Below are 25,683 nucleotides of genomic sequence, written 5' to 3'. Positions count from 1 at the left end.
AAACCAGGAACTGTGATCACTGTTACGTCACACAACTTCCGTTTTAAAGCATTACTGCTTCCGCGTTAACCCACGTTTTTTTCTCACAGGAGACACGTTTATCCGTTGCTAACGTTAAGGATTTATAGTAGTAAATATGAGGCCGCTAACAGAAGAAGAGACCAAAACGATGTTCGAGAAGTTATCTAAATAGTGAGTGAACGGTTCCTGCGCCGTGTTAGCCTGTAAAGGTTCAAATTATACCAACACGTTCAGCAAGCCCGGTAGCTCACGCTGTGAATGTGTGTGTGATCCATGTGTTTTCTCTTGTAACAGCATTGGTGAAAACATAAAACTTCTAGTGGACCGACCAGACGGCGTTTACTGTTTCAGGCTGCACCATGACAGAGTCTACTACATGAGGTAATTTTGGTTAATTAACACGCATGTTGGGTACCTGTCCGTACATGTAAGGATTAAGGCGTTTGGTTTTCTGTCCACAGTGAGAAAATTTTAAAGCTGGCCACCAACTTTTCCCGGGACAAACTCATGTCAGTGGGTACGTGTTTTGGGAAGTTTACAAAGACCAAGAAGTTCCGCCTGCACATCACAGCCCTGGATTTCCTTGCTCCATATGCAAAGGTGACTATAAACAACACACAGCCAAGTCATTCCCTCCCATCAATATACCAAGCGGAGCTTAAATAAGATGTAGGAAACGAAACAATACGGGTATTACTAAAGTCCTCTATAGTAGAGGCTCATTCTGAATTATGCCACCAGATCATCTTCCAGAAGGGTTTTTGAAAGAGTTACAGCAAAAATGTAAAGTAGTGGAGTGTGTATAACCAGTTTTTAGGATCAGTGACACACAACGGGTAGAAATTGTTTTTCACATGCATAAACAGCTGTTTACTATACAGATGGAAAATCAAAATATTCAATCAGAAATAAAATCATTGTTCATTGCTGGGAAACACTGGACATGATTTGCAGGCTCATGTGCAATTCTGTGTGCTATTACAGATTTATTGCATGAAAAATTGTGCTGTACAAAAGTTTGTTTATACTTATAAACAGGCTGTTATTTTTTTCCATCTCATTGCATTAGGCTTAACATGCTCTATAAAAATAGATATTTTTTCAACAAATTGAAGTTCATAGGTGAGAAGATTCATATCTGTGCATACAGATTCACATCTTAGCTACATGGATACTTTAACTGAATGTATTTTTTTGCTTTTTGAAGACCCTAAATGGCGAGAACCTGTATTAAGTAGTTTATAAATATTATGAGAACAAGAGAGAAGTAGCTCTTTGTGCTTAGAAATTCTAGGCTTTCTCTTAATTGTTCAAGCTTTTCATCTGTGCTGTCATATTGGACTCATTCATTCATGTATGAATAACTTGAAACTATCATGTATTCAGTTTAAGGTATGGGTGAAACCTGGAACAGAGCAGTCTTTCCTGTATGGGAACCACGTGCTAAAATCTGGTCTTGGCAGAATTACTGAGAACACGATGCAGTATCAGGGAGTTGTGGTTTACTCCATGGCAGATGTGCCTCTGGTAAGTCCTTTAAAGGTTGCTCTTCTTGTCACACTGTTATGGGCAGTATTCACAGTACAACAAAGATACATATTCCTGTTGGTAACACTCATGCTGGAAAACAAAGCACATATTATGCAGATGTTTTGTTTTCCTCAGTGCCGTGTATTCACAATAGGGTATTGGATAGATCCACTCATGTACTAAAAAGAGGTTAATACCTGATTAACTCAAGGTTATATGACAAAAGGCACTTATAGGCTGGCTGTTTGTCTTAATCTTCAGGGTTTTGGTGTGGCGGCCAAGTCTACGCAGGAGTGTCGGCGAGTGGACCCCATGTCTATCGTTGTGTTCCACCAGGCTGATGTCGGCGAGTTCATAAGAAATGAGGAAACATTAACATAAAGATGCAGAAACAAGTGGACTGTCAAACTGTTTATTTTTAACAGTAACACTCACTCAAAGTCAAAGGTTCAACTTTTAGCTGCTAAACATTTTATAGTGACATGATCTGATCAAAGTTCCTACTTCACGAGCAGCTGTTATACCTGGAACACTTCCCTACAGTCCAGAGGCTAAAACAAACAATCTGTCTATTGACTCACTTCTGCCATTTGCAGAATTTCCTGGTTTGTCCCCTCCCTGTTGTATTAAATGAGAAGGGTTTTGTTTTTGTGTGTATGTTTTTTGTAACTTGAATCTTGAAATAAATCCACATCTCTGTATTATTTAAATTAAAATCTTTTTTTTTTTACAAATAGTTTGTGTGGGAGGAAAAAATTACCTGTAGATCTTAGCTATATGGATATTTTGCAGCTTTCATATCTTTAATTAAAGGTCTGTTCTGCTTTTCCGAGATCATAAGACTGAGTAACATACTGACTTTTAAAGCTATTCCCATCTCTGTATCAATTCAACAAGTGGGTTTGTTATTTAGGGCTGCAGAGATGCTACAATAGTCACTATTACTGCAATTTCTGTTATCCCTTCCTCAAAAAGAAACAATCTTTGACCCACAAACATTCAACATTTACAAACCAAAACAAATAAATGGAGATGGGATAAAATGAAATGGGCTTTGGTGAGTCAGACGATATTTGATTTTTTCATTGTTCTCCACCTGTCCTTCAGGTTGACATTTGTTCGATCTTTGAATTTGTAATATGCCTTTATCTTGCTCCAGTTGCCCTCTCCAAATTTTTTGACCCCGTCTTTTAACTTCTGCGTCTCACTCTCTGTCCATTTCTGCAACACAGTAAAAACATGTCGGTTAGCCATTTGCCACTGTGGGAAGTCTAAAAATGACAGCATTTTAGATCAAGTTGTAATACCAGTGCAAGTGACTGAACATGCAATGGTTTTGATACAGGAACTTCAATTTGTATGATAGCAACAAAAGGCAAAGCAGCAAATTACTGTGTGATATTGAACAAGAAGTCCTCCCTATGGACTATTCCACACATTTATGTGACAAAGGCATTTAAGTACAAATATCAACAGTAAAGTAATGTGACCAGTTCGCTTTGCAGCATGTTTTGCTATACTTACTCTTTTCCTTTGGCCTGAATTTGAAATGGTGCTCATGTCTAAGCCTTTGTGAGAAGAAAAAAAAATAAATACACAAAATTATTTGAACCCCATCATCTAAACTCCATGAATTCGAGTTGAATATTCAATGAACTATTACTTACTTCTCTTTTTGGAGGTAAAATACAATTCTTCGTCGCTCCATACCTCCTTGGTCTCCTTTGCATTATGGTACCGTTGCTTCCTGTGAATAAGAGCCAGAATGTGTTTTTGTTCGGCAAAATGATTAAGCACAACTACAAAAGATAAAAATAATTAGGGCTATTAATCAGATATGCTGGGAGGAATACTCGTGTGTGTTTGCATGTAATCACATATTAAATATTCTCAGCTAATGACTAGTGCATATAAAAAACAATATGAGACATTTACAATTCAAAAATAGTCAACTTTATTCTATATTTATAGAGTAATGTTAAATATTTCTAACCATAAAAAAGTGAATATGACCCGTAGCTCAAAAATCAGAAATCCATGATTTCAGATTGTTAAAAACAGAAATATCCAGTATACTAATTTCATACTGGGTTTTTATTTAGAAATCAAACACTTGGTTAGGATTCCTTTGCTATGAGTTGCTGCATCAGTGTGGTGTGGCATGGAGGCAATTAGCTTGAGTAACTGTAATATACTCACATATCTATATTATTGCTAATATATATTGTAATATATCTATATCACTAAAGCACTTCTGGATGGATGCAAACTGCATTTCGTTGCCCTGTACCTGTGCATGTGCAATGACAATAAAGTTGAATTCTATTCTATTCTAACTGCTGAAATGTTATCAAAGCTCAGGTTGCTTTGACAACAGTTTTCAGCTTGTGGGTAGACAGGTGCTAAGTCTTGCTGGAAAAGGAAACCAGCATCTCCAGATGGAAGCACAGACTGGTCTAAAATGTCCTGGTAAGAGCCTGCTTTGTGTACTTTGTGCTTAATAGAACACAGCAGACCAATTGCCACCTGCGCTAGCAGATGACATGGCACCCTAAATCATTGACTGGAACTTCACACCTTCAAACCAAATCAAAATGTGCACCAATCAAAAGGATAAAGCATTCAAAATGTTACATTTTAACATATTACAGCCCTCTTGTTACTTTCTCAGACTTATTGGTGTTTACTAACCATTCTAAATGGGAATGGACGTTCTTTTGAGCAGAGTCCTTGTGAGGAGTAGAGATCGTTTGTGGGATGGGGTGAGAAGGGGACTGACTTGGCGAGCTCTCCACTGAAGAGTCTGTAATATGGATGTCATCCGTATCATCTTGATTCCTGTCAAAGTAAATAAAACTGGTCAAATATCATATGATTAATTAGTCGTCTAGAGCACCGGTATAAAATACAAGATTCTGTAGTTACACTTGATTGTCCACAGGATCACTGGACAGCTGCTTATGAGGCTTTTGTACTGGAGTTTTCTTGCAGGTCACAGGCTCCTTCGGGTCTTCCTCGCTGTCTGACGATAACCGTATTGACTTTTTAGACTTTCTGCAAGATGAGAAAAAAAGTCAATGATATTCTGTAAAAGGAACGACCTGTTTTGAGTGATTGGTGATTAAAATGATGTTTTACTCTTTATTTCTGAAGTTAAACAGCCAGGTTTTATAAAAAGGAACAGCACAATGTGTACAAGTAGAGAGAAACTTTTAACTGCAAAATGCTAAATCACTACTAATGCCTTAAGCTGTTATCTGGTTTAAACTTGTACACTGTGGTTTTAAGTGAGCAGTGTCTGTGTTTCTTCATTGGCTACCAATAATGTCATGAGCTTAAAAGCACTGTATAGGGAGTGCAGAATTATTAGGCAAGTTGTATTTTTGAGGAATAATGTTATTATTGAACAACAACCATGTTCTCAATGAACCCAAAAACTCATTAATATCAAAGCTGAATGTTTTTGGAAGTAGTTTTTAGTTTGTTTTTAGTTTTAGCTATTTTAGGGGGATATCTGTGTGTGCAGGTGACTATTACTGTGCATAATTATTAGGCAACTTAACAAAAAACAAATATATACCCATTTCAATTATTTTGTTTTACCAGTGACACCAATATAACATCTCCACATTCACAAATATACATTTCTGACACTCAAAAACAAAACAAAAACAAATCAGCGACCAATATAGCCACCTTTCTTTGCAAGGACACTCAAAAGCCTGCCATCCATGGATTCTGTCAGTGTTTTGATCTGTTCACCATCAACATTGTGTGCAGCAGCAACCACAGCCTCCCAGACACTGTTCAGAGAGGTGTACTGTTTTCCCTCCTTGTAAATCTCACATTTGATGATGGACCACAGGTTCTCAATGGGGTTCAGATCAGGTGAACAAGGAGGCCATGTCATTAGTTGTTCTTCTTTTATACCCTTTCTTGCCAGCCACGCTGTGGAGTACTTGGACGCGTGTGATGGAGCATTGTCCTGCATGAAAATCATGTTTTTCTTGAAGGATGCAGACTTCTTCCTGTACCACTGCTTGAAGAAGGTGTCTTCCAGAAACTGGCAGTAGGACTGAGAGTTGAGCTTGACTCCATCCTTAACCCGAAAAGGCCCCACAAGCTCATCTTTGATGATACCAGCCCAAACCAGTACTCCACCTCCACCTTGCTGGCGTCTGAGTCGGACTGGATCTCTCTGCCCTTTACCAATCCAGCCACGGGCCCATCCATCTGGCCCATCAAGACTCACTCTCATTTCATCAGTCCATAAAACCTTAGAAAAACCAGTCTTGAGATATTTCTTGGCCCAGTCTTGACGTTTCAGCTTGCGTGTCTTGTTCAGTGGTGGTTGTCTTTCAGCCTTTCTTACCTTGGCCATGTCTCTGAGTATTGCACACCTTGTGCTTTTGGGCACTCCAGTGATGTTGCAGCTCTGAAATATGGCCAAACTGGTGGCAAGTGGCATCTTGGCAGCTGCACGCTTGACTTTTCTCAGTTCATGGGCAGTTATTTGGCGCCTTGGTTTTTCCACACGCTTCTTGCGACCCTGTTGACTATTTTGAATGAAACGCTTGATTGTTCAATGATCACGCTTCAGAAGCTTTGCAATTTTGAGACTGCTGCATCCCTCTGCAAGATATCTCACTATTTTTGACTTTTCTGAGCCTGTCAAGTCCTTCTTTTGACCCATTTTGCCAAAGGAAAGGACGTTGCCTAATAATTATGCACACCTGATATAGGGTGTTGATGTCATTAGACCACACCCCTTCTCATTACAGAGATGCACATCACCTAATATGCTTAATTGGTAGTAGGCTTTCGAGCCTATACAGCTTGGAGTAAGACAACATGCATGAAGAGGATGATGTGGACAAAATACTCATTTGCCTAATAATTCTGCACTCCCTGTATATAAATGTTTCAATAAATAACTTCTTCATAAAAAAACAAAATATGTGGGGGATACACTATCATTGCAAAAAGGATCAGGTCTTAAACCATGATGTAGATACAGAGATTTAAGAATACGAAGCAATACAATAGAAGAAAGATGAGGAATCAAAGACAAAATTATTTTTGATGCAATAGTTTTTTGTAGAGGCTGGCTAGACTTTCAACGAGTATGATTAGATCTGGGAAAAGTACAAATGAGAGTCAATGATGCCACAAAGCTGTTAACCAACTTTAAGTTTATAAATAAATTTATAAGTCACTTTTGAGAAAATGTACATGAGGCAGCAAGCCAAACTGGAAGGCCCAAAGCTTTGAGCATAGAGTGATCAAATTTCTCGAGGTCCCTACAAGCATCCTGCTTGAGTTGCTTGATCTGTTCATGGTCTGAGATTTGCATCACAGCATCTTCTGATGGATTTCTCAGATATCATTGCTTTTTGTTTGTTGTCAATTGAGAACCTTTGGTTGGAGAGCTTTCCTTTGATGATGGACTCTGACCCTTGACTTTGCAGGGTCAGAGTGCATTTTCCAAGGTGTTCTTCCAGGGATTTCTTTGTTGTCTTCAGTAATCTTAAATGGGTCTCTGATGAAGCTAGTTCTTTCATGCATTTTTCTTTTTCTGAGCTAATCTTAGTCTTTTGCACGTCTCTTCTGTTGGAATTTTTTTTTCTTTCTCTCCATTAATTCACACTTTTCTGCTCCATAGTTTGAAATGATTCCATCCAGCCTCTTAAGCTACAATGTATATTAAGACGATTGCTTTGGTGTCATATACATCGTAGGTAAGAGTAATTCATTTTGAAATCTAAAAATCTATAACCGTTTTTCAATGTTTTCAGTTAATGTGCAGCACAGCAAACATCAGAAAAATAAGTTATTGTTAATGTTCTCCAAAGTAGATCTTTAGCTATAAGACATGTCAAGCCTGTATAAAGTGAAGCTGTACATATGGACTTGCCATGCTTGATAAAGTATTTAACAAGTTACAGTGTTCCCCATCTGTAATTTCACTGCTGTTATCTTTGTGGCCAATAAAAAAAAATCAAAGTAAATCACTTATCTTACACTCAAGATGAACACTTGAACATATGACGTCTATCTATTCATAGCCAAAACTACTGGTGTTATCTCTACTCACTTCTTTGAATAGGAGTTGTTGCTGAGTTGAGCAGAATCCTTGTGAGGAGTGGAGCTTGTCTGAGGAACAGAGTGCAGAGGGAGCAGACTGGGAGAGACCTTCACTGAAGGCTCTGAGAGCTTCTGTGGTTCTCCTTCACTGTCTGATGACGACTGTTTTGACTTGTTGATGTTTCTGTTAGACAAGAGTTAGACTGTTAGACTATTATCTTCAAAATGTAACATTTGCTTTGACTGGAGATCTGAAAGATACTATACTGTTTATCTGTAGTGTTTAATATATGTGTTTTTAAGCACCAAAGTAATAAAACAAAGAGTAATTCTAATTAAAAAAACAATTACTATTAACTAAATGACATCATCAAATACACAAAAGTGTAATTTGAATTCTCTTTGAAAGTGAGTCCTGTTCACTTGCACTGAACCCTCACATTAGAGAGGAGGGGGAAACATAAGAGAGTGAGGATAGTTTAGAGTTCTGAGCTTCATGTCTCATGTGTTTTACTACACGCTGTCGGTTCTGAGTTACATAAATTTCATGAGGCTCTGTGCTGACATCCATATGCCTGCCAATGATTTGTGACTGTCTGGACATGTCTGTGAAAACATTATAGAACATCAACTACGCACACACCCTTCAGTCAGACTTCAAAGAACTAAAACAGGAATAACTATTCATTCATTGTGTGGACAGTTGTCTGAGTCACCGTGGGCAACCGAGTATAATAGCTGCTTTAACTAGTTTATTGTTAAGTGTAAGTTGACCTGAGTAACTTTTATTAGCATTAATATTGAGCTAGCTTAAAACAAGGAGATACAGTCAATAATTACAAACAAACTGACAATACATGAATGCATATTTGCTCTAACGACGGTGAAGTCTTTCTGGTTATTGTTAAGAGTTCTAATATTTTACCTGGTGGGTGAACTACTGGACTGGTTATGACGTTTCACACTAACTGCTGTGCTGGCCACAGAATGAGGAGAGTCCTCCTCACTCTCTGCTGACAACTCAGCAAAACTAGTTGAAACTCTGTAAACAAAAGCAAAAAAAAAGGTTTAATGCCATACACTGATTAAACAAATACTAAAAGTAAGCTGAAATGCAAAACCTTACAACCTTGTAAGAAAATAGTGCCTACTAATCATTTTCCTGGAAAAGAAAAAAACAAATATAAGTACCTCCTGTTAATTCTGTTGGTCCTTCTGTGGCGTTTTGGTGCTGGTATGGAAACTTCTTGGTCAGTAACTGGACACTGTGAGTCTCTTTTATTTGACAGAGCCAGTGTCTGTGGTGCTTCTTCTACTCTGGCCTCGGTCTCTAGTTCCTCTGAAACCTTTGAGCACTGTGAACTTGCCTGACTATCTGGTTCCATCACCAGCCGAGACAGAGTGTAAAGCTGTCCGTTCCATGGCACAGAAGTTGTCTTTGAGAGCGAACTTTCCTGAGTTTGTGGAACAGCATCTGCTTGTGGTGGTTGGTCTGCCGGTGAAGCTTCCATGGGGCTGCCTGAGTCTCTCTGAAATAACACTTCCTGCTCCAAGTCCAAATTGGTGTCCATTTTAGGATCAGGTGAGAGTTGCAGACACATATGCTCGCTTTCCTGGTCCTCTGTCTCCACTTCTTCCTCCAGCTGAGAAAACATTCTCTCATTTAATCCTGTAGCCAAGGCTTTGTAGGCTGCTTCTAGCCTGGTCCTCTGGATAGTTGAATGCTTGCTGGAAATTAAGATGCAGACAAGGAAAAGGGGCTGAAAAGGGATGTCTCGCCACATATTTAACTTTTCACACTCACTTGCTAATTTAATCGGTACACCTGTTCACCAGCTTGTTAACGATAACACCTAGTCAGCCAGTCACATGATAGCACAGAAACTTTAGGCATGTAGACATGGTCAAGACAACCTGATAAAGTTCAGAGGAAAATGGGCGGATTGCTTTGAGCCAACAGGGGGTAAACAGTAACCACTCAGTACAACCAATGTATGGAGAAGAGCATGTCTGAATGCATAACACATGCGATGCTAGTGTAATGGTGTGGGGGAATATTTTTTGCTGGCACACTTTGTGCCCCGTAGTACCAGCTGAACACTGTTTAAATGACACAGGCTTCCTGAGTACTGCTGCTGGTCCTGTCCATCTCTTTATGGCCCAAATGTACACTGACAGCCGCCTCCAGCAGTATAACATGCTCTGTTACAAGGCTCACATCATTTCAAACTGGTTCTTTGTTGCATTCACTGTACTCAAGTGGCCACCAGAGAGCAAATTATTATTGAAAAAAATTTGGGATTATATTGATTTATTTTGTGTATTTTTAAAGTTAAGGGGACCTAATTAAACCTTTTATGGTTTGCTGAATCTAGTACTCCTGAAAATATCATAAAAAACAACAATAAAAAAAAAAAAAAATGGAAATCTAAATTGGATTTTCAAGCTGCAACCGTTCTCAACTGATATTATGCTGCCCAGCATTGACAAGGGGTAGATACAGAGTGTGCAATATATTAACGGAAGTAGTACTCAATTTCAGAATTGAAATAGCTTTCACTATTACTGAATAATGAAGAAACTACGACCACATTTCTCATTTGTAATAAATTTAAAACAGTCATCTGTGATGGATGTTTGCAATTCCCAGTCCAGATGGGGAGTGATTTTTCTCTGGGCATTTGTGTGAGGGCTCCGGGCAGCTTAAGACTATAAGAGAGCACAATGTGCAAATACTCAGCACAGATAAGCATAACTGTACTTATTAGGATCTAATAAAACCTAATCTGATCAGATTAGATCAGATCACCTGAGAGGGACAGATATCTTACCACGGTACAGACTGGACCATGTTTACTTGTGGACTTGAAGAGGGGACCGGTTGGACTTGCTCATCAGCTCTAGCTGCACTGCTGTCTTGTTCCTTATTCTTTTCCTGAATAAGCCGATTTGCAGCCTGGTAGAATTACACAAAAATATACACTTTTATATAGTGTAAGTATAAAGACTTTTATGTTACAGACAAATCCACAATGTTTTGTTAATTGTTTTTCAACAGAATAAACAGAAGTCACAGGCAAACATTTCCTACTGATCACAAAGTAGAAACAAACAACCAAAAAAGAAACCAAAAAAAACCCCAAACAAACTACAAAGCCTTTATCTTAAGTATAGCATTCATACCTTTTGGAGAAAGGGAACGCTTGATGGGCAGAGCCTTTCACAAAAAGCCAGCATCTCCATCTTGAACCGTGCAAAGTTGATTTGCTCAATTACTTCATGCTTTTTAATTTTGTTGCTGATAAGACCCATGAACAGCATTCTCTACACAGAACACAAATATTTCATTAATATAAGACACTACATGAACACCTAAAAAACTTCATGAATCACCATCAATAATTTAGTATAATAATATTTTGGTGTTTACAGTTAAAGCTAAAAAGCCCCCCCCCCCATCCCCCCCATCTTCCGCAAGCATGATTTAACCAAGTACCCCTACTCTTATTGCTTTTACACAGCATTTTTATAACTACTAATTTTAACACTGTAAATAATGTCAAAATGGCAATCAATGTGAATAGAGTTACCAAGATAAAACAATCAAAGAATATTGCTTAAGGAAAAATATGTTTTAATTAGTGAACTCACCCTGCCATCCATCTTCTTGGTAAAGTGCTTGTTCAGCACCTTTCCTGCTTTCTCAAATTTTCCATTCTTAATAGAAAGCATTATAATCTAAAGACAGAAACAAATAACTTGTTGAAAAAACCTGATTAATGTCTTGATGCATGCTCAATGATCCAGGTAAGTAAATTCCAAAAGGTTGATTCTGTTCTGTGTAGTGTTAGTGGGAGAAACGTTTCGTCACTCATCCACGTGACTTTGACAGTCTCAACTACTGCAGGTTTCCCCAACCTTATAAACAGTACATTTGCACAATAGCTGATAGCATTCAGTGGGCTGCACTGAATGAACAATGGGCTGTGAGGTACTTGGATGAGTGATGAAATGTTTCTCCCACTGAAAATGCTACATCCAGATGAACAGAATCAACATTTTGGGAAACCTGATTAATAATGTAAAAAAATGAATTTAGCTCAGGCTTAGTAAGTTCATGTATTCATCCTTTGGCACAAAAAAAAAAAAAAAAAAAAAAAAAAAAGATGTGTACACACGTTCGCCCATGCATTTACACCATCAAGTTAGCAGCACAATAATTTCATTTATAGTCTCTGATTAAACAAAATAGTATGTCTGTATGTTTTTGTGAAAGGGAATGTAAAAACGAATCATGTGCATAAATTGAATAGGTGATTTAAAAAAAACAATAAGGAACATGCTTACCATTTCTTTAATTGAAGTGCATACGTTCTTGTAATCCTGTTGTGGGATACTGAACTCCTGGCTCATACTTTCCAGCAACATTAGGGCTGATTCCAGAGGACATACCGACTGAGAAGACGTGTCTGCAGCTGGGAGAAAAAAAAAAAAAACAGGTTCATTTTAGTGTTTATTCACAATGCAAAAGAAGCACTACCATGAATCAGACTGACAGATGTGTGATAATAAATGGTCAATGTTGATCTCACCAGGTTTGTCACCTTCATTTATCCGGCAAAGAAACCGCCACACTTGAATCTTTTGTGGCATGAAATCAATGGGCCCATAAGGACGAACCAAGACACCTGTAAGAAAACAATCAAAAGGCTAAAAAATGCATATTTATTTTTTTGATGAAACAAGTAGTAGGCAGTAGCAAAATAATATAAGTATCTACAATAAAAACAAGATTGATAAAAATGTCACATAAATGACATAAACCAGTGGGACATGCAACCACGAACCTACATCACAATTAGTCCAGCACACGAACCGTGACACGTTGACATATATAGAGCACTTCTTCACTTTTCAAGGATAACAAGCTTGCAAAACATAGTTCTGGTAATCCCAGAGATACGTAGGCTAGTCAAAACACGCTAAACTGATTGTTACTTACTGTCGAGTACATCTGTGATGGCACAGAAATCCTCATATTGTTCCTTTTTAAACAACTCTAGCGCCAAAAACAAATAATAATCCACTACCCAGCGGTTCACCACGGATTCAGTATCAAATTGGCGACTGTTTACGTTTTCTTTTGCCGCCATATTCATAGGGAGTGATGGGTTATTAATCTCCGGGTTTAGCTTGTCAGGTGGCGCTTCATTCCAATTCTTTAGAGGCAGAATTCAGCAAAAGCGTAAAAAAAGACAAAACAAAACACACACCACATACAAAAACAGACAAAACGTTCGTATCCAACGGAAGACTTCTTCTTTTAGTTCTAAATTTTATGGGCGGTTGGCAAACAGCTGAATTGTGCATTACCACCACCAACTGGTATGGAGTGTGGACGGAACGTCACTCACACCGCCCCCCTCAAATCCTCCCAAACCCTCTTTTAAAAACCGGAATAAGGCCTGATAACTTTCACGAGACCTTTTCAAGTAAATCAATAAGATCTAGTTTCATTTTCATATTACTGAGGTTTGGGGTCAGCTGACTTCTCTCCACCTGATACTTCTATAGTTTCCTCTTCTCCACAGTAGTCACATTTCCCTGTATTATGTTTCCCCATTATGAATAGTGTAGTGTTTAAACCAATATGTTCAAATCTTATTCTGGATATGACCACCTCCTCTCTCCTACTCCTTCCTGTCCTGTGCTTCTCATTCCCCCTCCCCGCCCTCTTTCCTCTTGCCACTGTTTTTGCCATCTTTTCTTCATTTTTTCCTTACAATACTCTTTATCTCTGTCGGACAGAAGTTAATAACCAGGTCAACTACCCCAGAAGACACCCTTTGAGACAACTCTCAATTAATACTACGTATAACAATACATTGGTCTCAATTTAGAGTAAAAAAAAAAAGAAGAAGAAAAGAACTAAATCTTACACTTACTCTTTGAACTCATTGGCAAATCGTATACTCGCAAAACCTCGTGCTGCCACACACTGGACTGGAAGGCGCATTACGCTTTAGACATTCAATTTTAACAGTGATTTTGTTTTTGCATTTTCTTTCCTTTTTTTTTTTTTTTGCCTTAAACAATTTGTTTTTACACATACCTGATCTAGATTTAACTAACTCTGATTTATCAAGCCCTGATAATCCAGGTTTCAATCCCAGATGAGAAAGCAGAGCTTTCCTACCGCACAAACACCAAGCTGCTACAGAAACCTCGACTAGGCAAACTATCTTGTTGCTGTAGCACTGTACAGTTTTGAGCCATTAAAACCGTTGTGACATTTTAATAACGCCTCATTTATTTTCCTGGGGAGCTTGAATGATAATAATGCAATTTATGGGCCAAAAAATAAAAATTAAAGCCTAAAAATAATTGGTATTGTTTAGAAAGAAATGTATTTGGATTAAAAAAAAAAAAAAAAGTACAGTAGCAGAAAGTAACATGTTTACATTGTAAAGGCATTATTAACGCAGTTCTTTTGGTATATATAATTTTTTCCATCTGCTACATTTCACTACTCTCCTACTTAAATCTTCATTTTAAGGTAGCTCACTGATATTTCAGTCTACACGGGTTTAATTGGACTACACGCATAAATGAAAATGACAGCAAAGAACGGTTTCACAGAATATGCAAGTGAGACAGTTATTGGAGAAGTGGAGAAAAGGAAACGTGTTTTATTTTGCAGTGTCACTTCTGGAATCTCACTATATTTACTGAAGAGAAAAAACAATGGAAGCTATTAATACTGTAAGTGAAGAATAAAGAACATTAAGGGGCACCTATATTTACCCAGAATTACCAACAGTAATGTCATAGCAGAACTTTGTTCATGTTCATCATTATTTTTAATAGGGACTGAATGATAAAATGTATGTCTCAATATGGGTTTGTGCTTGTAAACAGGAAAGGATTTTTAAATTCTCTGGGCTTATTTTTTATATCTATTTCACTGCATCAGACCTGACACACACACACACACACAAAAGGTTGCTCCATTCATTCTTTTTATCGATAGTTTGTTTGGGGGAAAATATACCTGTAGATCTCAGCTAAATGGATATTTTGCTGCTGTCATATCTTTAATTAAAAGGTCTGTTCTGCTTTTCTGAGATCACAAGACTGAGAGAAATTTTTGACTTTTAAAGCTACTCTGTATATACTAAATTGTATCCGCACTGATCACAATGTGGAATTAATGTCACTTAAATTTAGGATTATATGGGGGGGGGGGGAGAAGAGAGACCTTGAATTTTGTCCTTGTTCACTAAAGGGACGTATGAGTCATGTCTTGTAATCCTCTAGGACCCCGTGAAACACAAATGAGAACACATTAACATAAAGATGCAGACAAAAAGAGACTATCAAAGATTTTTATTCTTACAGTAACATTTTATCCCTTCCTCAAAACAAAACAATCTTTGAGCCGTGGACACTGAACATTTACCAAATCTATAAACAAATTTTTAAAATTATCAATAACTTGCTTAAGAAACAAAAATAAATAAATGGAGATGGGATAAAATGACATTGGTGAGTCAGACGATATTTGACTTCTTCATTGTTCTCCACCTGTCCTTCAGGTTGACATTTGTTCGATCTTTGAAGCCGTAGTGTTCCTTTATCTTACACCAGTTGCCCTCTCCAAATTTTTTGACCCCGTCTTTTAACTTCTGCGTCTCACTCTCTGTCCATTTCTGCAACACAATTGAAAGATTTGTTAGCTTTTTCCTACTGTGGAGAGTCCAAACATTGTTTCAATTGTTTTTAATGTAACTGACTAAAGTGAAATGTCCTCATGTGTACTGCATTATTCATACAGGAACTTACATTTGTATGATGGTTGCAAATGAGTACTTTTTGTGCAAAAGAGGAACAAAATATATATGCTAAACTGTAAATGGAGATGCCTGTATTGAACAAAGAGTTTGACTTAGTGTAATTTATGTAAATAAATTATAAATTAATTATTTATATTTATAAATAACATCCACAGGAAAGTACAGTGACAAGTTAGCTTTGTAGCATGTTTTGCTATACTTACCCTTTTCCTTTGGCCTGAATTTGAATTGGTGCTCATGTCTGAGCCTTTGTAGGAAGGCAAAAAAACAAACAAACAGAAAAACATTAAAACCAGATGTTTCAGATGGCAAACTTGCTTTAGTCTTATTGAATATTTATAAACATTTTATATTTAATGAAGTGTTACATACCGCTCTTGTTAGGGGTAACATGCGACTCTTCGTCGCCCTTGCTCTCCTGTGCATCATGGTACAGTCGCTTCCTGTGAATAAGATCCAGAGTGTGTTTTTGTTTGGCAAAATGATTAAGCACAACTACAAAAGATAAAAATTAAAAATGATTAGAACTATTACTCAATCACGCTGGGTGAAATATTCACCCAGGTGTATTCTACCACTTTTAGTTTCTCAGTTACTGGCGTTTACTAACCATTTTAAAAGACGAGGACTTTTCTTTTGACCAGAGTCCTTGTGAGGAGTGGAGGTTGTTTGTCGGACAGGATGAGAAGGTGACTCACTTGGTGAGCTCTCCACTGAAGAGGATGTGGTACGGCTGACGTCCATATTATCCTGATTCCTGAATAAATAAATAAAACTGGTCAAATATCAATCATGTTGTGGACCTAAAGAAGACAATTGGGTGAGTTGTTTTTTTTTTTTTAGCATCCTACTAGGATTTAGGACTTAATTGGGTGTTTTCTGCTATGTCTAATTGGAAGGAGACCAGGACATGCTGGAGTGATTTGGCTGACATGGTGAAAACAAAATATACCCTCAGAAGACCTAAAACAGGTGGCTGGGGATAGGGAAATCCGGACATCTTTGCTCAGGCTACTGCCCTCATAACCCAGAGCCAGATAAGTAGCAGAAAAATGGATTGATGGTTGTTATTAGTTTTCACATCAAAGTTATTATAAAATAAGTTCAAACATTGAAAATTGACAATCTAGTAACCAGTAACAGGTGAGAAATGCACATTTGGACTTATTGCTTAGTAAACCATCAAACTGCTGTGCTGCAGCATAACTTTCCCTGCTGGATGCAGAGTCAGAGGAGTCAACTCAAACAGCTGAAACAAACGGTTTTTAATGTTGTATATCTACTAAACAGTAACTTTCTCATAACACAGTGGTTCTCAAACTGAGGGGCAGACGTAAGTTGTGGGGCATGGACGAGGCGAAACAATCCGGTCTTTAAGTGAGGACGTGATGAATCCTGCTTCCCGGCCCAAACTACTCTGTGTTTAATAAGGCTGTTGTGTATTTAACACGTTTTAATGCTTTGTATCTTGTTCTATTTAATCTCAAGTCCCTAAAAACAGTCAGTGATCACTGTCGGCCTCTCTCAGTTTTTATTACAGCTAATCATTTTAAATCTGTTTTTAAAACCTTACGATGTAACTGCAGCCCAGCCCATGCAGCAGTATATTAATGACTAACCTCATATTGTGGATGGATTATCTCAGTTGTTCTCCTGACTGACGTTTGGTCTGTTTATAGCATCCTGCCATGCGATTGCATTTGTCCCTAACCTTCGGGAACCCTCACATTAACTTTTTATCGAGTGGAAAAAGGTTAGCGTTCATCCTCCAGCTTCACTGTTTATATGATCGCTAGCGATCACGTAGCACATCATTATATACCAGCTAGTCCAACTTCAGTAACCCTACAAAAGTCACTGCTGTTTACTTTTCTGTCTTCATTTATGTCGGAAGTGATAGCTGAGCTGTAAGTCTTAATTTTTTCAGAAATCCCTCGGTCAGAACATGGTATATTATATTTAGATGGAAATTAGCGAGCTAACTCCCTGCTAACTTCTAACTCCGTTAAACTTCATAGATTCAGTTTTCATGGATGCCTGGATGTTAAACGTAATTGTTACACCTGGTAGAGCAGCCACACTGATCATTTTATTACAGATGAAAGAATTTAGACAGTTTTTAACTCTCAGTGATGCTGCAGTGATCGTGTGACTTAAGGACCTGCAGCGGAGTTTGGGCCCAGGCACGGCTAATGACGTCAGACTTAACGACCGGATAGCAAAAACATCTTGCTATTTGCTACTTTAACTTACCTGGTGCGAGTTCTGTTGGCTTGAATGCAGCTCTTTTGGGTGGGCGTGGCACCTTTTTTGTCTGTTCCCCGACACTGACGGTCTTTTTCATTAGATGCAGACAGTGTCTGTGGTGTTTTTTTCCTTCTGACCTCAGGTTCCAGTTCCTCTAAAGCGGTTGTGCAGCGTGAACTTGCCTGACTGTCTGGTTCCACCACCAGCCGAGACACAGTGTAGTTCTCTCTTTTACACAGCACAATCGGATTCTTAAAGTGTAAATCTTCCCAAATTGGAGGAATGGCATTTGCTTGTGTTGGTTGGTCTGCTGGGGAAGCTTCCATAGGGCCTCCTGAGTCTCTCTGAAATAACAGTTCCTCCAAGTCCACACTTGTGCACCTCTCTGATGTCATGGAAAGCTGTTCGCAAAAATTTTCTTTTTCCAGCTCCTCTCTGTCTACTTCTTCCTCCAACTGAGCAAATGTTTTTTTATTTAAACCTGTGGCCAGGGATTTGTAGGCCGCTTCTAGCCTGGTCTTCGGGATAAGTGAATGTGTACTGGAAGACAATAAAATACTATTAACACTAGAAAACTGAAAAACAGACAAACAAACATCCTGACAACAAAAAGGTATGTACAGTTAATCTAATACATAAATGTTTTTACATGCATGGACAGTGTGATCACATGAGTGCAACATACAATTAATGCAGCTGCTAATGGTGAGTATTAATATAGTTAATAATCACTTCCAATTCAAAGAAAAGGGAGAATTATTTTTCTTCACACATTTTCAAACTGACTGTTGTTTTGCCACTGATCTTAATAGGCATTACTATGGACATTACATTAACATTAGACATTACTAACATTACTAATCAACTAAGAGAAGGGAAGCGATTACCATGGTACAAACTGGACAGTGGCTATTTGTGAACTAGAGCATGGCTGAGGTTCAGCTTGTTCATCACTTTCAGTTGTTGTGCTGTCTTGATCCACAGGGGTTTTTTCAATGATACGTTTTGCAGCCTGGGATGCATAAACCAAACACACACACACACACACACACACAAATTCACAACAAAGAAACTTCCATGAACAGGATTTCTGAATTGATTACATATGAAACATGGTTTGTTCTTCATTTGAATCTCAATTCTAGTCAAAAGACAATGCACTTAAATTCATAATATACAGCAAGTTGAACCTTTCATGCATTTACTAAACACACTGAGCTATTAGGACTGCTCAAGAAAGCAATCTGATATTTGCAGCCTTAAACATCCTGGTCTCTTCCTCACAAAGAAGAACTTATTATTGATTAATACTAGTATTGGAAGATACTACAAATCAAGGTGTCAGCATATATTATATCTGAGCTGAAAGAGCTGGATCTATGAAATCCTTAATCCTTAAGCAGGAAATTACAGCAGGGATGTACATGAAGAATAGACATACCGGTAATAAAGAAACATATAGAAATCCTGATAATTTTACAAGATGCGCAGGCTTTAAAAAACACCAACAAAAAAAATATCTCCAAAACCCTGGAGACTTGGTTTAGAGCAGGGGTGGGCAATTCCAGGCCCCGGTGTCCTGCAGGTTTTAGATCTTTAGATCTCTGGGTCAACACACCTGAATCACATGATTAGTTCGTTACCAGGCCTCTGGAGAACTTCAGGACATGTTGAGGAGGTAATTTAGCCATTTAAATCAGCTGTGTTGGTTCAAGGACACATATAAAACCTGCAGGGACACCAGCCCTCGAGGCCTGGAGTTGCCCACCCCTGGTTTAGAGGGTACAGTTTAATGCTGGACTGCAGTTTAATGCTGTCAACCTCATGTAACAGCAATTTCTTTGCAGATGCACCGGGCAGTGTACATTCCATTTTCCCAACAAGTGCTGAAATGTCTAAATGCAAAGATGGGCCAATCTTGACCCCAAATGTTTAAAAGGACTTCACATTGCTTAAAGTTATTCTATTGATTAGTTTCTATAATTAACTAAAAAAAACAAAACATATTTAATACAGAGCATGTATACCTTATGAAGAAGAGGAAGGCTGAAGTGGCAGATCCTCAGGCAAAACGCAAGCATCTCCTCCTTGAAGTGCTGAAAGTTGATTTGCTCAATGACTTCATGAATCTTATTCTTTTTCCTGATGAGACCCATGAATGTTGCTCTCTACAGAAAATGTGAGAAACGTGACATTAAAAATATAATGTGTTTGAATATCTTAGCATGCACCATTTTAATTTTTAAATTGTTTTAGGGATGTAATAAAATCAGACCCAACATTGTTTAACATTCATGTGACAGAAAATGAAAACTAGCCAATGCAGTTATTTGATGGTTTTGTTGTAAAGGGGGAGGTTGGCCACTGGAGGGAGCTGGAGCTAAAAAACAAATGCAGAAAAAGTTGGGGAGGATTCTACAGTGAAATGAGGCTCCACCATCCAAAGATCATTCAGTGATCAGTCAACCCCATCCAGATAATAAAAGGGACACTTATAAGGCATGCAAGCTAAACCAATTGTTTTAATTTGTCTTTTCCACATAATGTCTTCCTGCACCAGCGCTATCATCATATCAGCACACTGATGACTGTGGCTGATGAGGAGATGCAAGATGGGAAAGCAGACTGTCCATTATCCAGTATTTTTATGGCCTAAGCTTGCAAAGCCTAGTAGATCTGAAATGAAATTAACCGTTGTGTCTTTGTCTACACTTAAAAGCTATAAAACGATTAGCAAAAGCTTCCCATCCTGGTTATTTTGTATTACACAGCATATCAACATCGATATGACAATGCTTATCAATTTTTAAACAAGACTTTACAAAATAACTTATCAGTAGGGATAAAGTTACACACTGACTTTAATGTAAATGTTATTATCGTGTAGTGAAAAAAAGGTTTAGCGAGTAACCTCACCTTTCCAATATTTTTGGGAGGAAAGTGTTTCATCAGCACCTCTTCTGCTTTCTCAAACTTACTGTTTTTGATGAAAATCCCCACAATCTAAAGACAGAAATATATTATTTGCTAAACAGAATATAATTAGAAACCACTGTTTTGATTGCCTTTGTAGACGTATGTAAGAATGTAAAAGCTGAACAAGTGCAGATATTTAAAATGTAAAAACAAAAACAACCCACTTAATTTAGGGAGAAGTTGTCTTTGAATTAGAGCTGGGCGATAGAACGATAACGATATGTATCGCGATATAACTTTTACTCGATAGAGAAATTAAGCTATCGCGATAGACTTCGCCGCTCTTGTCCTCAAAAAAAAAAAAAAAAAAAAAAAGGTCAGCCAATCCAAATTAAGTAGCGCAGAGCCGAACCAATCACAGCCGCAGCGTCACGTCCGCGTGACTTGTTACGTACAGCACAAGTGCCAAGCCGCACGTGTGTTTGTTTGGGAAGCAGCCAGCGGGTAATGGAGCCAGCGGGTAATGGAGGAAATGAGTGTGCCGACTAGAAAAATCAACCGAGCGTGACCGAAGAGAAAACCGATGATGGTTCCAATGCCGGAGAGATTGTCGAACGGAAGAGCCATAGAAGTTCCGTAGTGTGAAGGTATTTCGGCTATTTCAAGTCTGACAAAAAACAGAGTAGCGTGCACTGTAAATTGTGCCGAAAGCAAGTCTGGAAATACAATAAACTGGTGCATGCGTGACACTGTGCGCCACGTTATTGTTTCGGTGAAATGAATTTCTACAATACTGTTAATTCTACTCTCTGCAGTGTTTAAATGCTTACATATACACACAGTTACTGTCCCTCCACACATACGACTCGGTTCTGCTTCTATGCCGCAGCTTTGTTTACTTTTTCCCACCGAGGCTTCTAGACTTCTGATTGGCCAACATTTCGGCACGGTTAGGAATCTAGCTCCACCTGCTGCTTTGGCATGTTCATAGCAGCGTTTTCCTTCATTTCTGCCTTTATGTGTGGACGGGATTATTTTTTAAAACGAAAACGGAAAATCTCCGTTTTCAAAAATACCCGTGTACCCGTGGACGTAGCCTCAGTCTCTGACTGGAAGCGCTAATTCGTCATTCGGCTTTTGTCAGACTAAAGTAACTGTTAAAACTGTTTGAAAAGCTCAGCTATACGACAAGGAGAGATTGAGAATTTCCTTTTAGTTCTCAGTTTATTTGATATTGACAAAAGTTAGTCAGTTTTGTCTGATCTTCTGTAAAACAAACTAAGATTTATTTTTAGAATTAATATTTTGTTTCTAAGTGGAATTGACAATTTAGTCTGTTTTGTTTGTTCTATTTTGAAACTTAAACGCTTTAGTGGCTGCCTTTTGTGTAGTTTGCAATATTTGCCTTTATTTATCTGAAAAAGTTTCATGTTCCTTAAGTACATCTACCCTGTTGAACTTATTATGGGAAATAAATATTTAAATAAAAACAAGCTGCTGATTATTTCACATTTTACTTGTGAGCAACGGCACATTTAAATCTTACAAATATAGTTATTTGGCTTATATCGTGATAGATATCGTTATCGCCTGAAATGAAAAAAACATATCGTGATATGAAAAAATCTCATATCGCCCAGCTCTACTTTGAATGGAAGTACAATAAAGGAATTCAGCTCAAGAGAAATGCTTACCATATCTTTAAGAGAAGAGGACACCTTTTCATACTCCTGCTGTGGGATACTGAATTCCTGGCTTATTTTTTCCAGTAACATTAAGGCTGATTCCAGAGGAGTTGATGGCACATCCATTTCAAATGAAACACCTGTAGGCAAAGACAAACCAATATTCACTGTTGTGTTTATTCACAATATTCGCAGTATGACGAGATGTCAACCTCAAATATGAATTTAGAGAAAGCTGTGAATCAGGCTATTGATTATGACAGAAATCAAACTTAGTTTTGTTATCAAGTATTCTTGATAATCAAGTATTCTATCAATTGAGTAATAATGGAAAATTACATTTGTCTCTTTAATAAGCAATTTTTAAAATATTAAATATTAAAATGAGAAAAAAACAGGTCTTTTAAAATAAACTGCTCATTGAATTCTCTTTTAGAAACGATTTTTTTTGTTTAAAAACCGGAGCAGCTTGAGCGTAATGTTTTTAACACACCCCTGCTCTTAGATATGTTTCTGCTACGTTGTCTGTTTTTAGTTGCAAATGTGAGTGACGCCGTGACAACTGAGCGCTACAGAAGCAGTCCTAGTATTGATATGTCATCAGATGTCCTTTATATACCATGTATACACTCACTGGACATCACTGGACTATTAGGTACAATAATACCAATAAGTTTCAAAAGCTTCTTAATAGAAATTTCTAAAATCCCACCGCAGCAGCTGTAGCGCATTTAGGGATTTGGATATGGTAAAGACTACTTGTGGAATTCAAACCGAGCATCAGAATAAGAATTTCAGCGACTTTAAACATGGCATGTTTGTGGTGCCAGACAGGCTGGTCTGTGCATTTAAGATGTACTGGGATTTTCTCTAACAATCATCTCTAGGGTTTACAGAGAATGGTCAGATAAAGAGAAAACATCCAGTGAGCAGCAGTTCGCTGAATAAAAATTGTCATATTGATGGGAGAAGTCAGAGGAGAATAGTGAGACTATTTTGAGTTGACTCATTCACTCAAAATGGAAAATTCTGCCTGGTCTGGTGAGTCTTGATCTCCGCTGTGACTTTAGCATGTTAGTCCCCAATTCTGTTGTTAGTTGATTCTGTTCATCTGGACGCAGCGTTTTCAGTGGGAGAAACGTTTTGTCAGTCATCCAAGTGACTCCTTCAGTCTCAGCTGACTGCAGGTTTCCCCAATCTTATAAACAGTACATTTGCATAATGACGACTGAAACTAGCACCACCTCAAGTAGTGAAATAAGTTTGACATTTCCACCTTGGTGTTTTACAAACTACTTTTCCTTTGTTGGAAGTTGGGATCTAAAAAGGGAGCTGCTTCACTAAATCATTGGAAGCTGACAGGTGGTTCCTGCTCTGAGACATGCCTCGGCTTTTCTCGTTGTTGTCCACACTAGGGAACATCAAGGCATGGCGTTGCTACAACAGTGACATTGTGATATGATACTTTTGTGATATCAGAATATTACATAAAAATGTGTACTGGTATTTAAATAGACATCAATGGATATCATGTCAATATGGACCAAGGAAGGAAAATTATGTGACACAAATAACTGAGGCAGCTCTGAAAGCAAAAGGTGATCAATCCCAGTATAGGCAAGGTGTAACTAATTAAGTAGCCAGTGAGTGTGTAGTCAGACTCTAATCACAAGCTTTTATTATTTATATTGGCCTCTAAATGTGTCTAACTGTGGCATAACTGTGGTACAATGTATTGCAGATTAGTTACATACCCTTTTTTAATCATTTGACAGGTAAGTTATTACATTTTTGCAAATGATTTATTTTGATGCACAGAGCTGTACACTGATGTCGCTTAAAGAACCACAGTAATACTCAGATGTGCCGATCTTGTCGATTAATGTTGAACTCACCAAGGTTTTCACCCTCATTTATCCGGGAGATAAACTGCAACACTCGAAATTTCATTGCGATGTCATCCGTGGACTCCAAAGGGCGCGCCATAATACCTGCAATAAAACAATAAAGAAGCTTCTTATTTCCCCCAAACACACAGAAATTAATAACACAAAATAGCCTAAGTAACTGGCAATAATAGCTGGCTATATGCCCACTTTTTTAACGTCTACTGAGGTGTCTCAAATTGAAGGAATACATAACCGATTTTACTGACTGGCTACAAATAACATTTTCAGGTAATGTCAGTATCATGTTTGTCAGCATTAGAAGTACAGCTACATAAACACTTGGCATTATGACAGTCCTGTTGATACTCCATTATCATGTCACCTGGAGAGAAGTCTATGCCCTAGAAACAAGTTCAATAAATAAATAAATAATTTTAAAAAAACAAACCAAAAATAAGGCGTATGGAGGTTGTATTTAAGAAAAAGATGTCTTTTGTATGGTAATAAAACTATAAATGTCATTAAAATCACCTTGATTTTTTTCTTAAAAGACACATTTTAGTATGTTGAAAAACCACTACGTGAACGTACATACATGTAAACAGAACTGAAATTGTTCCTTGTGTATATAAAAGATCAAAACAAATAAATAAGAGCAGCCTCGCTCGACATAACAAGACGATGAGTCCGCTTAGTCTCACAACAACACGATTCATGAAATTTCCCCCGTTTATTCATTTATTTTCTGTCAGCTGACGCCTGGAAAGTTTAAGAGCATGTATTATCGTAACCAAGATAGAAGACAACTTATAAAGGAGCACTAATATTTAAGTCCGCTAACTTGTATTAAGTTTGGTACGAAGTTAGGCAGTTCTGGTAGTACTATAGCTGGTTACGAGCTAGCCAAACTAGTCAAAAACACTGTTTATACTTACAGTCGAGTATATCTATAATGGCACAGAAATCCTCGTATTGTTCATTTTTAAAGAACTCTACCGCCAAAAAGAAGTAATAATCCACTAGCCAGCCGTTCACGACAGATTCAACGCTCACTTGATAACTGTTTACAGTCTCCTTTGCCGCCATATTCACGTCAAGTTAGACGGTAAAGCAGGAAAGCATTTAGGATGAAGGCGGGGAAAATTTGAAGGCTGGCCGAAAGGCAAACCGGGGCATTTTATTCTCCGAATTTAGTTTTTCAGGCAGCACTTAAGTCATTCCAGTTGTATAAAACCACAAGAGAAACTCATCCAAGACAATAAATATCCCCAAATAACGTTTAAAAATCGGTGAAACTACAACCATGACTGCCAGTCCAATATCAAAAATACAAAATTTAATTAAGACTTTAAAAAGAGTTCTGCCTGAAAGTCAAAATTCAGCTTACAAAACACAAGCGCTTCTTCTCTGAGCCGACGTTGCACTAGCAGGATAGCACTATGCTGCCACCCAGCGGAC

General features: G+C 37.9%; 3 protein-coding genes across 3 annotated transcripts; 1 reads left to right on the top strand and 2 right to left on the bottom strand.

The window, feature by feature from the left end:
- The first annotated feature begins 68 nt into the window (after positions 1-68).
- On the top strand, positions 69-2,237 carry nip7 (NIP7 nucleolar pre-rRNA processing protein). The gene is made up of 5 exons (XM_085368272.1): positions 69-192; positions 316-402; positions 483-621; positions 1,408-1,548; positions 1,813-2,237. Exons 1-5 carry the CDS (start codon positions 137-139, stop codon positions 1,930-1,932), a joined length of 543 nt encoding a protein of 180 aa, XP_085224398.1. The 5' UTR covers positions 69-136; the 3' UTR covers positions 1,933-2,237.
- Positions 1,958-12,948, bottom strand: LOC146639530 (uncharacterized). The gene is made up of 14 exons (XM_085368155.1): positions 12,638-12,948; positions 12,228-12,323; positions 11,983-12,110; positions 11,287-11,373; positions 10,819-10,959; positions 10,467-10,591; positions 8,827-9,363; positions 8,561-8,677; positions 7,646-7,819; positions 4,477-4,605; positions 4,243-4,389; positions 3,219-3,298; positions 3,076-3,119; positions 1,958-2,772 (listed from the first exon to the last, which is right to left on the bottom strand). The coding sequence occupies exons 1-14, from the start codon at positions 12,792-12,794 to the stop codon at positions 2,614-2,616; spliced, it is 2,121 nt and encodes a 706-aa protein (XP_085224281.1). The 5' UTR covers positions 12,795-12,948; the 3' UTR covers positions 1,958-2,613.
- A 2,237-nt stretch (positions 12,949-15,185) lies between these two features.
- LOC146639529 (telomeric repeat-binding factor 2-like) lies at positions 15,186-25,311 on the bottom strand. The gene is made up of 11 exons (XM_085353314.1): positions 25,161-25,311; positions 24,232-24,327; positions 22,346-22,476; positions 20,652-20,738; positions 19,763-19,903; positions 18,623-18,747; positions 17,742-18,275; positions 16,099-16,245; positions 15,861-15,931; positions 15,692-15,735; positions 15,186-15,344 (listed from the first exon to the last, which is right to left on the bottom strand). The coding sequence occupies exons 1-11, from the start codon at positions 25,309-25,311 to the stop codon at positions 15,186-15,188; spliced, it is 1,686 nt and encodes a 561-aa protein (XP_085209440.1).
- Positions 25,312-25,683: the final 372 nt, after the last annotated feature.

Source organism: Diplotaxodon limnothrissa, linkage group LG1 (genome assembly GCF_057381915.1).
Source record: "Diplotaxodon limnothrissa isolate DT_005_m linkage group LG1, D_limnothrissa_male_GT1.1, whole genome shotgun sequence".
Taxonomy (NCBI): domain Eukaryota; kingdom Metazoa; phylum Chordata; class Actinopteri; order Cichliformes; family Cichlidae; genus Diplotaxodon; species Diplotaxodon limnothrissa.
Note: the sequence above shows the minus strand (reverse complement) of the source record. Positions and strands in the feature narration are given on the sequence as shown.